General features: G+C 57.3%; 1 protein-coding gene across 1 annotated transcript in view; it reads left to right on the plus strand.

The window, feature by feature from the left end:
* The window catches only part of AGAP3 (ArfGAP with GTPase domain, ankyrin repeat and PH domain 3), a 158,805-nt gene that overhangs the window by 50,481 nt on the left and 95,493 nt on the right, over positions 1-12,831 (plus strand). Inside the window, 1 exon segment of the mRNA XM_083186519.1 lies at positions 8,872-8,964. Within this exon segment, the coding sequence (XP_083042645.1) occupies positions 8,872-8,964 (93 nt within the window).

Here is a 12,831-nt window from a genome sequence, read left to right on the forward strand (position 1 = left end):
CTTGGACACTTTATAACTCCTGTTCTGTGACCTATAGCAATACCACATTATCCATCAGCACTGATACAGTAATGTATGCCCACAGGACACTGTATCCCAGCTGTTCTGTGACCCATAGTGGTAGCACATTGCCCATGCTGACCTTACAGCACTAATACAGTAATGTATGCCCACAGGACAGAATAGGACCCCTATGGCCTCGCTTCCTGTGATCCCTTCCCGTATGAGATCTCTTCCTGTCTATATGACCTTTCTAGAATGACCTCCCTCCCTACTCTACCTGCTAGTATGACCGCTTGGACACTTTATAACTCCTGTTCTGTGACCTATAGCAATACCACATTATCCATCAGCACTGATACAGTAATGTATGACCACAGGACACTGTATCATGTCTGTTCTGTGACCCATAGCGGTACCACATTACCCATGCTGACCTTACAGCACTAATACAGTAATGTATGCCCACAGGACACTGTATCCCGGCTGTTCTGTGACCCATAGCGGTACCACATTACCCATCCTAAGTTAACTGCACTGACAGTAATACTGTATCCCGGATGTTCTGTGACCCATAGCGGTACCACATTGCCCATGCTGACCTTACAGCACTAATACAGTAATGTATGCCCACAGGACACTGTATCCTGGCTGTTCTGTGACCCATAGCAGTACCACATTACCCATCAGCACTGATACAGTAATGTATGCCCAGATGACACTGTATCATGTCTGTTCTATGAACCATAGCAGTGCCCTATTGCCCATCCTGACTTTACGGCACTGATAAAGTAATGTATGCCCACAGGACACTGTATCCTGGCTGTTCTGTGACCCATAGCGGTACCACATTGCCCATCCTGAGATAACTGCACTGGTACAGTGTCCTGTGGGCTTACATTACTGTATCAGTGCAGTTATCTCTGGATGTGGTACCGCTATGGGTCACGGAATGAGATCAGAGCTGAGACCAGCGCTGGACTGATGACTGAGGAGTGACAAAGATGGGGTGGGAGCTGCAGCTTCTGTACTGGTGTGGTCCTACGTAGTGATAGTAGCTGAGAGCCTGGGACCTCGTCCAATAGATTCTCCCATCCTGTGACATTAAAGAGAGAGGCAGGAGATGTATTTGGGTCATGTTTTCTTCTATTGCCATCTATGGAGTGAGTCTTGTAACTCTGAATAATGTAACCTGCCCGATGCTCTGTGCATTATACTTCCAGCCTCATCTTCCCTGTCTCCTGTCTGCCCTTCCCCACATGCTCTCTCCTGTCTGCCCTTCCCCACATGCTCTCTCCTGTCTGCCCTTCCCCAAATGCTCTCTCCTGTCTGCCCTTCCCCAAATGCTCTCTCCTGTCTGCCCTTCCCCACATGCTCTCTCGCGCCTGCCCTTGCCCACTTGCTCTCTCGCGCCTGCCCTTGCCCACTTGCTCTCTCGCGCCTGCCCTTGCCCACTTGCTCTCTCGCGCCTGCCCTTGCCCACTTGCTCTCTCGCGCCTGCCCTTGCCCACTTGCTCTCTCGCGCCTGCCCTTGCCCACTTGCTCTCTCGCGCCTGCCCTTGCCCACATGCTCTCTCGCCCTTGCCCACTTGCTCTCTCGCACCGGCCCTTGCCCACTTGCTCTCTCGCGCCTGCCATTGCCCACATGCTCTCTCCCGTCTGCCCTTCCCCGCATGCTCTCTCCTGTCTGCCCTTCCCCGCATGCTCTCTCCTGTCTGCCCTTCCCCACATGCTCTCTACTGTCTGCCCTTCCCCACATGCTCTCTCCTGTCTGCCCTTCCCCACATGCTCTCTCCTGTCTGCCCTTCCCCACATGCTCTCTCCTGTCTGCCCTTCCCCACATGCTCTCTCGCGCCTGCCTTTGCCCACATGCTCTCTCGCGCCTGCCTTTGCCCACATGCTCTCTCCCGTCTGCCTTTGCCCACATGCTCTCTAGCGCCTGCCTTTGCCCACATGCTCTCTCGCGCCTGCCTTTGCCCACATGCTCTCTCGCGCCTGCCTTTGCCCACATGCTCTCTCGCGCCTGCCTTTGCCCACATGCTCTCTCGCGCCTGCCCTTACCCACATGCTCTCTCGCGCCTGCCCTTCCCCACTTGCTCTCTCCTGTCTGCCCTTCCCCGCATGCTCTCTCCTGTCTGCCCTTCCCCGCAGGCTCTCTCCTGTCTGCCCTTCCCCATATTCTCTCTCCAGTCTGCCCTTCCCCACATGCTCTCTCCCATCTGCCTTTGCCCACATGCTCTCTCCCGTCTGCCCTTCCCCAAATGCTCTCTCCCGTCTGCCCTTCCCCACATGCTCTCTCCCGTCTGCCCTTCCCCACATGCTCTCTGGCGCCTGCCTTTGCCCACATGCTCTCTGGCGCCTGCCTTTGCCCACATGCTCTCTCGCGCCTGCCTTTGCCCACATGCTCTCTCGCGCCTGCCCTTGCCCACATGCTCTCTCGCGCCTGCCCTTGCCCACTTGCTCTCTCGCGCCTGCCCTTGCCCACTTGCTCTCTCGCGCCTGCCCTTGCCCACATGCTCTCTCGCGCTTGCCCACTTGCGCTCTCGCACCGGCCCTTGCCCACTTGCTCTCTCGCGCCTGCCATTGCCCACATGCTCTCTCGCGCCTGCCATTGCCCACATGCTCTCTCCCGTCTGCCCTTCCCCGCATGCTCTCTCCCGTCTGCCCTTCCCCGCATGCTCTCTCCCGTCTGCCCTTCCCCGCATGCTCTCTCCCGTCTGCCCTTCCCCACATGCTCTCTGGCGCCTGCCTTTGCCCACATGCTCTCTGGCGCCTGCCTTTGCCCACATGCTCTCTGGCGCCTGCCTTTGCCCACATGCTCTCTGGCGCCTGCCTTTGCCCACATGCTCTCTGGCGCCTGCCTTTGCCCACATGCTCTCTGGCGCCTGCCTTTGCCCACATGCTCTCTGGCGCCTGCCTTTGCCCACATGCTCTCTGGCGCCTGCCTTTGCCCACATGCTCTCTGGCGCCTGCCTTTGCCCACATGCTCTCTCATCTGCCCTTGCCCACATGCTCTCTCGCCTGCCCTTACCCACATGCTCTCTCGCGCCTGCCTTTGGCCACATGCTCTCTCGCGCCTGCCTTTGGCCACATGCTCTCTCGCGCCTGCCCTTGCCCACATGCTCTCTCGCGCCTGCCTTTGGCCACATGCTCTCTCGCGCCTGCCTTTGGCCACATGCTCTCTCGCGCCTGCCCTTGCCCACATGCTCTCTCGCGCCTGCCCTTGCCCACATGCTCTCTCGCGCCTGCCCTTGCCCACTTGCTCTCTCGCGCTTGCCCACTTGCTCTCTCGCGTTTGCGCCTGCCCTTGCCCACTTGCTCTCTCGCGCCTGCCCTTGCCCACATGCTCTCTCTCGCGCCTGCCCTTGACCATGTGTTCTCTCATATCCAAGTGCCCTCTATCTCCCCTTTTTTTTTCTCCCTCTCCCTCTATCTTGCCATGCACTCCTCATTCCTCTCTCCACTAAGCTCACTGTTTCAGTAGCCCTTACGCCTTCTCTCACTGCCCTTTCCTCTCTTAACCATTCTTGCACCCCCCTTTTCTGTTTCCTCCTTTCTTTCCCCTTCACTGCAATTTTGCTTCCCCCTCTACCAATGTCTCTCTTTATATTTTCCCTTCTTTCTACTCGCACAACACCAAACAGTTAATGGCTTTTCTTTCATGGACCCTTCAACCGCCTAACTCCTAGGCACCTGGTTCTACATAGTCTCCTAGTATAGGTGAGGTCCTGCTGACTCCTGGGCATGGGGATCTCCGCTCTTCTTTGATATTATAGGTATAGGTGATGTCTCGTTAGCTCCAGGGCAGGTGGTTCTCCTTTCTGTTCTCTGTGATGCTATGGTTAAAGGTGATGTCCCGCTAGCTCCTGGGCATTAGGTTCTCCTCTCTTCTCTGATGTTATGGGCATAGGTGATGACCCTCTAGCTCCTGGGCGTTGGGTTCTCCTCTTCTCTGATGTTATGGGTATAGGTGATGACCCTCTAGCTCCTGGGCGTTGGGTTCTCCTCTTCTCTGATGTTATGGGTATAGGTGATGACCCTCTAGCTCCTGGGCGTTGGGTTCTCCTCTTCTCTGATGTTATGGGTATAGGTGATGACCCTCTAGCTCCTGGGCGTTGGGTTCTCCTCTTCTCTGATGTTATGGGCATAGGTGATGACCCGCTAGCACCTGGGCATTAGGTTCTCCTCTCTTCTCTGATGTTATGGGCATAGGTGATGACCCTCTAGCTCCTGGGCGTTGGGTTCTCCTCTTCTCTGATGTTATGGGTATAGGTGATGACCCTCTAGCTCCTGGGCGTTGGGTTCTCCTCTCTTCTCTGATGTTATGGGCATAGGTGATGACCCGCTAGCTCCTGGGCGTTGGGTTCTCCTCTTCTCTGATGTTATGGGTATAGGTCAGTGGTAGCCAACTCCTGTCCTCGAGAGCTACCAACAGTGCACATTTTCAATTCTAGACAAAAATATATTCCCTACCACCTAGATGGCAGAGAATATGTAAGGCGCGAGATGAGGTGAGTTGGTATTGCCAAGCTGCTCAACACCTGGGGATGGTAGGTCCCCTATATAGCAAAAGCTGAAGAGGAAAAAAGAAAGTGTGGTGGAGCGCTGACTATTAAAATTGATAATTGACCAATTGGGTATTACATTAATATCATTATTTAATATAACACATCATTAAAAAAACATGACAATATAATCACAATGATTAGAATAAAAAATGAAGTATAAATGAAACTGATACAATCAGTGTGACAGTATTCACCTCTACATAAACCTTAATGTGGAGAAGATATGGGTATAGTCTCACTTGTTCCTAGTAATGCTCTCATTAGATGGAGTGCTGGATTAGCGGGTGTCCATATACCTGTTTGTAGCCTGATGTTATAAACTCCCCTCGTGAGGAAAGATGGCACACATCTCACGGAATGGAGGGCTCCAGGATATTGGCAGGTGGTGGTGTCCCTTTTTGGAAGTCCAGTAACTTGATGAGATTTGGAGAGCTGGTCCAAGCGAGAGTTGGTGTAACGATATTTGTAATCCACAGATTATGTAGCAAGGTGTCCTTCTATCGCGTTTCGTCATCCACAGATGGCTTTGTCAAAGGCATCTTTGTGACAAACAGGTATATGGACACCCGCTAATCCAGCATTCCATCTAATGAGAGAGCATTACTAGGAACAAGTGAGACTATACCCATATTTTCTCCACATTAAGGTTTATGTCGAGGTGAATACTGTCACACTGATTGTATCAGTTTCATTTATTTTTATTTATACTTTTTTCTTTTTTTTATTCTTTATTCTAATCATTGTGATTATATTGTCATGTTTTTTTAATGATGTGTTATATTAAATAATGATATTAATGTAATACCCAATTGGTCAATTATCAATTTTAATAGTCAGCGCTCCACCACACATTCTTTTTTCACATTTTCCATTCTACCTAGCTGCAGAGGTACACTAATTACTCACTGACACATTTTAACAGACCCACAGGTGGAGCTAAGTATTTCACTTGCGATTCTGTGAGGAGACATGGAAATCCTGAACTGTTGGTAGCTCTTGAGGACTGGAGTTGGCTACCCCTGGTATAGGTGATGACCCTCTAGCTTCTGGGTAGGTGGTTCTCCTCTCTTCTCTGATGTTATGGGTATAGGTGATGACCCTCCAGCTCCTGGGCAGGTGGTTCCCCTCTCTGATGTTATGGGTATAGGTGATGGTCCTCTAGCTCCTGGGCAGGTGGTCCTCCTCTCTTCTCTGATGTGCTCCTGGGCGGGTGGTTATCCTCTCATCTCTGATGTTATGGGTATAGTTGATGGCCCTCTAGCTCCTGGGCAGATGGTTCCCCTCTCTGATGTTATGGTATAGGTGATGACTCTCTAGCTCCAGGGCAGGTGGTTCCCCTCTGATATTATGGGTATAGGTGATGACCCTCTAGCTCCTGGGCAGGTGGTTCTCTTCCTCTCAGCTCTGATGTTATGGGTATAGGTGATGACCTTCTAGCTCCTGGGCAGGTGGTTTCCCTCTCTGATGTTATGGGTATAGGTGATGACCCTCTAGCTCCTGGGCAGGTGGTTCCCCTCTCTGATGTTATGGTATAGGTGATGACCCTCTAGCTCCTGGGCAGGTGGTTCCCCTCTCTGATGTTATGGTATAGGTCAGGACTGGGCAACACCGGCCCTCCAGATGTTAATGAACTACACATCCCAGGATGCTTTGCATTAGTTTTGCTATGTGGCCATGCTGAAACTGATGCAAGGCATGCTGGGATGTGTAGTTCATCAACATCTGGAGGGCCGGTGTTGCCAAGCCCTGGTATAGGTGATGACTCTCTAGCTCCTGGGCAGGTGGTTCTCCTCTCTTCTCTGATGTTATGGGTATAGGTGATGACCCTCTAGCTCCTGGGCAGGTGGTTCTCCTCTCTTCTCTGATGTTATGGGTATAGATGATGACCCTCTAGCTCCTGGGCAGGTGGTTCCCCTCTGATATTATGGGTATAGGTGATGACCCTCTAGCTCCTGGGCAGGTGGTTCTCCTCCTCTCAGCTCTGATGTTATGGGTATAGGTGATGACCCTCTAGCTCCTGGGCAGGTGCTTCCCCTCTCTGATGTTATAGGTATAGGTGATGACCCTCTAGCTCCTGGGCAGGTGGTTCCCCTCTGATATTATGGGCATAGGTGATGACCCTCTAGCTCCTGGGCAGGTGGTTCTCTCTTCTCGGATGTTATTGGTATAGGTGATGACCCTCTATCTCCTGGGCAGGTGGTTCTCTCTTCTCGGATGTTATTGGTATAGGTGATGACCCTCTAGCTCCTGGGCAGGTAGTTCTCCTCTCTTTTCTGATGTTATGGGTATAGGTGATGACCTTCTAGCTCCTGGGCAGGTGGTTCCCCTCTGATGTTATTGGTATAGGAGATGAACCTCTAGCTCCTGGGCAGGTGCTTCCCCTCTCTGATGTTATGGGTATAGGTGATGACCCTCTAGCTCCTGGGCAGGTGGTTCCCCTCTCTGATGTTATGGTTATAGGTGATGACCCTCTAGCTCCTGGGCAGGTGGTTCTCCTCTCATCTCTGATGTTATGGGTATAGGCAATGACCCTCCAGCTCCTGGCTAGGTGGTTCTCCTCTCATCTCTGATGTTATGTGTATAGGTGATGGCCCATTCATTGTCACATCATTTAGTAGACTATATATATATATATAGGTGATGACCCTCTAGCTGGATTCAGTATGAAATCCCGGCGGTCGGGATCCCGGCGTTCAAAATCCCGACCGCCGAAATCCCGACAAGGGGAGGACGTGGATCGCCCCCCCTTGCGGGCTCGCTGAGCTCGCCACGCAGCGGGCCCGGTGCCTCGCTACGCTCGGCACGCTAATTTATTCTCCCTCCAGGGGTGTAGTGGACACCCACGGAGGGAGAAACTGTCGGGATTTCGACGGTCGGGATTCCGGCGTCGGGATTCTGAACGCCGGGATCCGGACCGCTGGGATTTAAACTGCATCCCCTCTAGCTCCTGGGCAGGTGGTTCCCCTCTCTGATGTTATGGTTATAGGTGATGACCCTCTAGCTCCTGGGCAGGTGGTTCCCCTCTCTGATGTTATGGTATAGGTGATGACCCTCTATCTCCTGGGCAGGTGGTTCTCTCTTCTCTGATGTTATGTGTATAGGTGATGACCCTCTAGCTCCTGGGCAGGTGGTTCTCTCTTCTCTGATGTTATGTGTATAGGTGATGACCCTCTAGCTCCTGGGCAGGTGGTTCTCTCTTCTCTGATGTTATGGTATAGGTGATGACTCTCTAGCTCCTGGGCAGGTGGTTCTCCTCTCTGATATTATGGGTATAGATGATGCCCCTCTAGCTCCTGGGCAGGTGGTCCTCCTTTCTGTCCTAAGATGTTATGGATATAGGAGTTTCAGGTTGTAGATTCATGGTATTTCCTCTAATTTAGGTCCATTCATTGTCACACCATTTAGTAGAATATTGACTTCATTTCACATATTCACCCCTCATAGATCACAGTGCTGGACCCTGTTTTATGTCTCAATGTGAGAGTCTCCTCTCTCGTCCCTTTTCTGTACTGGAACCTTTCACCTTTTCTAGACTGGGACGTTTCAGAGGCTTCCGCTGGCTCCCCTGCCGCCTCCTCAGAGCCGTGTGTCTGTTCTCCGCAAGTATCTGACTGCTCACTCTACCAACTGCCCCTGAGTGCTGGCCTTACACCCCCATCTTCCCTCCTGAATGGAATTATACGGGCCGCCCCCTTCTCCTCCGTGCCTGGGCAGGGGGCGCTCAGTGCTGGTGACCCTCTCAGTTGGACAGCTGCTCTCCACCCTGCAGCCTGCACGGACCAACCTCTTCCTGACATAGCCCTGGATAACACATGGAGACTGGGATGTGGGGGATCCTGGTGGGAACCTCCAAGCGCACCTTCCCCACCCTATTGACATGCTGCTGTTTCTTCCTGTCTGAATGTAACCCTCGTGCTGTGTATCTCCATGGAAGCACTTTTCTGGAGCCAGCGTTTTGCGGATTGTAAATGTACTCTTGTACTTTTCCTGCACCTCACTTTATCTAGAAGTCCGCTGTACATAGAGATCTCTCTCAGACTCGCCACCCGTCTATACTGCTGTTTTGTACCAGATTTCTTCTTTTCATTCCTCGATTCTGTTCTGGTGACAGTCTGTAACTAAATAAACTGGTTGGAATGGAGGTGTCTGCCTGTATCTGTCCCCTTCATGCATGCTGTCATTTCACGCGTGTCACCACGCAGGATTCCTGCTGCCGCACAGAATAGGGGGAGTTACTGTGTGTGTGCCCCGTGTACTCCTCCTGTACCATTGTAATGTGCCCCTGTATCTTGTTCTCTTCCAGTCTCGGAGGGGCGCAGAGGTGGACAGAGAGAAGAGGGCCCCGGAGTGTAAATCTGAGAGTGTTGGCAGTGGAAGAGCCATTCCTATCAAACAGGTGGGGCCCCCCCGAGCAGAGAGAGTGTGTGCGTGTGTGATAGGGGGTGTAGGAGAGGGCAGGTGGCTAGTTGCTATCCCGCAGCGCCAGCCGGAATCCCGTCTGTCACTGCACACCCGCTGTCTGTGTTTGTGTGATATTGTGATGCCTCCTACATCTCCACACTGCTTTGTGTAAATGTTCTGTGTTTATGTGGAACAATGGGATGGGACGCACAGAACACAATGAAGGACTGGAACACACAATGGGAAGTGTATCGGCCTAGGTCATTGTTCTCACAAGCCCTGCAACAATAGAACAGGTAACTCCTGCACCCAATAAAGGAATATCATTGTTATAATGGCCCCCTCTCATTGGACCACAGGTAAAAGGGCCGATTCAGAGATGCTCACTAGCGCCATCTGCTGTTCCCTCTACACTCTGAGCATTGACCTGCCTGTGGAAATCTCGCCATGTGTGGAGTTGTATTCACTCACCCTCATCAGTGCACACGGGGAGCAGCCCTATAGCTAGGAATCGGCCAGGAGGGGCTGCACCCCTCGTCCGCCACCCAGCTCCGCCCCAGGCCCCCCATACAGCTGTGCCCACCATCCAACTGCGCCCCTGGCCCTCTGTCCAGCCGCGCCCCTGGCCCTCTGTCCAGCCGCGCCCCTGGCCCTCTGTCCAGCCGCGCCCCTGGCCCTCTGTCCAGCCGCGCCCCTGGCCCTCTGTCCAGCCGCGCCCCTGGCCCTCTGTCCAGCCGCGCCCCTGGCCCTCTGTCCAGCCGCGCCCCTGGCCCTCTGTCCAGCCGCGCCCCTGGCCCTCTGTCCAGCCGCGCCCCTGGCCCTCTGTCCAGCCGCGCCCCTGGCCCTCTGTCCAGCCGCGCCCCTGGCCCTCTGTCCAGCCGCGCCCCTGGCCCTCGGTCCAGCCGCGCCCCTGGCCCTCGGTCCAGCCGCGCCTCTGGCCCCCCACACAGCTGTGCCCACCATCCAAATGCGCCCCTCGCTCTGTCCAGCTGTGCCCCTCGCCCGCAACCCAGCTGTGCCTGAAATCCAACTGCGCCCCTCATCTGCCACAAAACTGCGCCTCTCACCCCTCCGTCTAGCTGCGCCCCTCCGTCTAGCTGCGCCCCTCCGTCCAGCTGCGCCCCTCGCCCCTCTGTCCAGCTGCGCCCCTCGCCCCTTCCTCCAGCTTCGCCCCTTGCCCCTCCGTCTAGCTGCGCCCCTCCGTCTAGCTGCGTCCCTCACCCCTCCGTCTAGCTGCGCCCCTTGCCCCTCCGTCTAGCTGCGCCCCTTGCCCCTCCGTCTAGCTGCGCCCCTCCGTCTAGCTGCGGCCCTCGCCCCGCCGTCCAGCTGCGCCCCTCCGTCTAGCTGCGCCCCTCACCCTCTGTCTAGCTGCGCCCCTCCGTCCAGCTGCGCCCCTCGCCCCTCCGTCTAGCTGTGCCCCTCGCCCCTCCGTCTAGCTGTGCCCCTCGCCCCTCCGTCTAGCTGCGCCCCTTGCCCCTCCGTCCAGCTGCGCCCCTTGCCCCTCCGTCTAGCTGCGCCCCTCGCCCCTCCGTCTAGCAGCGCCCCTCACCCCTCCATCTAGCTGCGCCCCTCCGTCTAGCTGCGCTCCTCGCCCCTCTGTCTAGCTGCGCCCCTCGCCCCTCCGTCTAGCTGCGCCCCTCCGTCTAGCTGCCGCCCCTCACCCCTCCGTCTAGCTGCGCCCCTCGCCCCTCCGTCTAGCTGCGCCCCTCAGTCTAGCTGCGCCCCTCCGTCTAGCTGCGGCCCTCGCCCCGCCGTCCAGCTGCGCCCCTCCGTCTAGCTGCGCCCCTCGCCCCTCTGTCTAGCTGCGCCCCTCCATCCAGCTGCGCCCCTCGCCCCTCCGTCTAGCTGCTCCCCTTGCCCCTCCGTCTAGCTGTGCCCCTCGCCCCTCCGTCTAGCTGCGCCCCTCGCCCCTCCGTCTAGCTGCGCCCCTCGCCCCTCCGTCTAGCTGCGCCCCTCGCCCCTCCGTCTAGCTGCGCCCCTCGCCCCTCCGTCTAGCTGCGCCCCTCGCCCCTCCGTCTAGCTGCGCCCCTCGCCCCTCCGTCTAGCTGCGCCCCTCGCCCCTCCGTCTAGCTGCGCCCCTCGCCCCTCCGTCTAGCTGCGCCCCTCGCCCCTCCGTCTAGCTGCGCCCCTCGCCCCTCCGTCTAGCTGCGCCCCTCGCCCCTCCGTCTAGCTGCGCCCCTCGCCCCTCCGTCTAGCTGCGCCCCTCCGTCTAGCTGCGCCCCTCACCCCTCCGTCTAGCTGCGCCCCTCGCCCCTCCGTCTAGCTGCGCCCCTCCGTCTAGCTGCGCCCCTCGCCCCTCCGTCTAGCTGCGCCCCTCGCCCCTCCGTCTAGCTGCGCCCCTCGCCCCTCCGTCTAGCTGCGCCCCTCGCCCCTCCGTCTAGCTGCGGCCCTCGCCCCTCCCTTCTAGCTGCGGCCCTCGCCCCTCCCTTCTAGCTGCGGCCCTCGCCCCTCCGTCCATCTTCGCCCCTCCGTCTAGCTACGGCCCTCGCCCCTCCGTCTAGCTGCTCCCCTCGCCCCTCCGTCTAGCTGCGCCCCTCGCCCCTCCGTCTAGCTTCGCCCCTCCGTCTAGCTTCGCCCCTCCGTCTAGCTTCGCCCCTCCGTCTAGCTTCGCCCCTCCGTCCAGCTGCGCCCCTCTGTCCAGCTGCGCCCCTCGCCCCTCCGTCCAGCTGCGCCCCTCCGTCCAGCTGCGCCCCTCGCCCCTCCCTCCAGCTTCGCCCCTCTCCCCTCCCTCCAGCTGCGCCCCTCACCCCTCCCTCCAGCTGCGCCCCTCGCCCCTCTGTCTAGCTGCTCCCCTCGCCCCTCCGTCTAGCTGCGCCCCTCCCTCCAGCTTCGCCCTTCTCCCCTCCCTCCAGCTGCGCCCTTCTCCCCTCCCTCCAGCTGCGCCCCTCGCCCCTCCCTCCAGCTGCGCCCCTCTGTCTAGCTGCTCCCCTCGCCCCTCCGTCTAGCTGCGCCCCTCGCCCCTCCGTCTAGCTGCGCCCCTCCGTCTAGCTGCACCCTTCGCCCCTCCGTCTAGCTGCGCCCCTCGCCCCTCCATCCAGCTGCGCCCCTCCGTCCAGCTGCGCCCCTCGCCCCTCCCTCCAGCTGCGCCCCTCGCCCCTCCCTCCAGCTGCGCCCCTCGCCCCTCCCTCCAGCTGCGCCCCTCCGTCCAGCTGCGCCCCTCGCCCCTCCGTCCAGCTGCGCCCCTCGCCCCTCCGTCCAGCTGCGCCCCGCCGTCCAGCTGTGCCCCAAGAAGAGTTGCACACAACTTAGAATCACCTGTAGATATTTGCAGTGCTAAAAATCGCATCTAAGTGCTCAACTCTGAATCAGCCCCAATGATTCCTCCCCTATAGGTAACAATAAGGCCCGATATTCTCTGGTCCATTGTGTAACAATACTGGCCGATGTTCCCAGCAGCCTTGGGTGCCGGCCGATGCTCCCAGCAGCCTTGGGTGCCGGCCGATGCTCCCAGCAGCCTTGGGTGCCGGCCGATGCTCCCAGCAGCCTTGGGTGCCGGCCGATGCTCCCAGCAGCCTTGGGTGCCGGCCGATGCTCCCAGCAGCCTTGGGTGCCGGCCGATGCTCCCAGCAGCCTTGGGTGCCGGCCGATGCTGCCAGCAGCCTTGGGTGACGGCCGATGCTGCCAGCAGCCTTGGGTGACGGCCGATGCTGCCAGCAGCCTTGGGTGACGGCCGATGTTGCCAGCAGCTTTGGGTGACTGCAACATCCAATGTTGCCAGCAGCCTTGGGTGACTGCAACATCCGATGTTGCCAGCAGCCTTGGGTGACTGCAACATCCGATGTTGCCAGCAGCCTTGGGTGACTGCAACATCCGATGCTCCCAGCAGCCTTGGGTGCCGGCCGATGCTCCCAGCAGCCTTGGG

The sequence above is a fragment of the Crinia signifera genome, chromosome 5 (assembly GCF_055691185.1).
Source record: "Crinia signifera chromosome 5, ASM5569118v1, whole genome shotgun sequence".
In the NCBI taxonomy this organism is placed as follows: domain Eukaryota; kingdom Metazoa; phylum Chordata; class Amphibia; order Anura; family Myobatrachidae; genus Crinia; species Crinia signifera.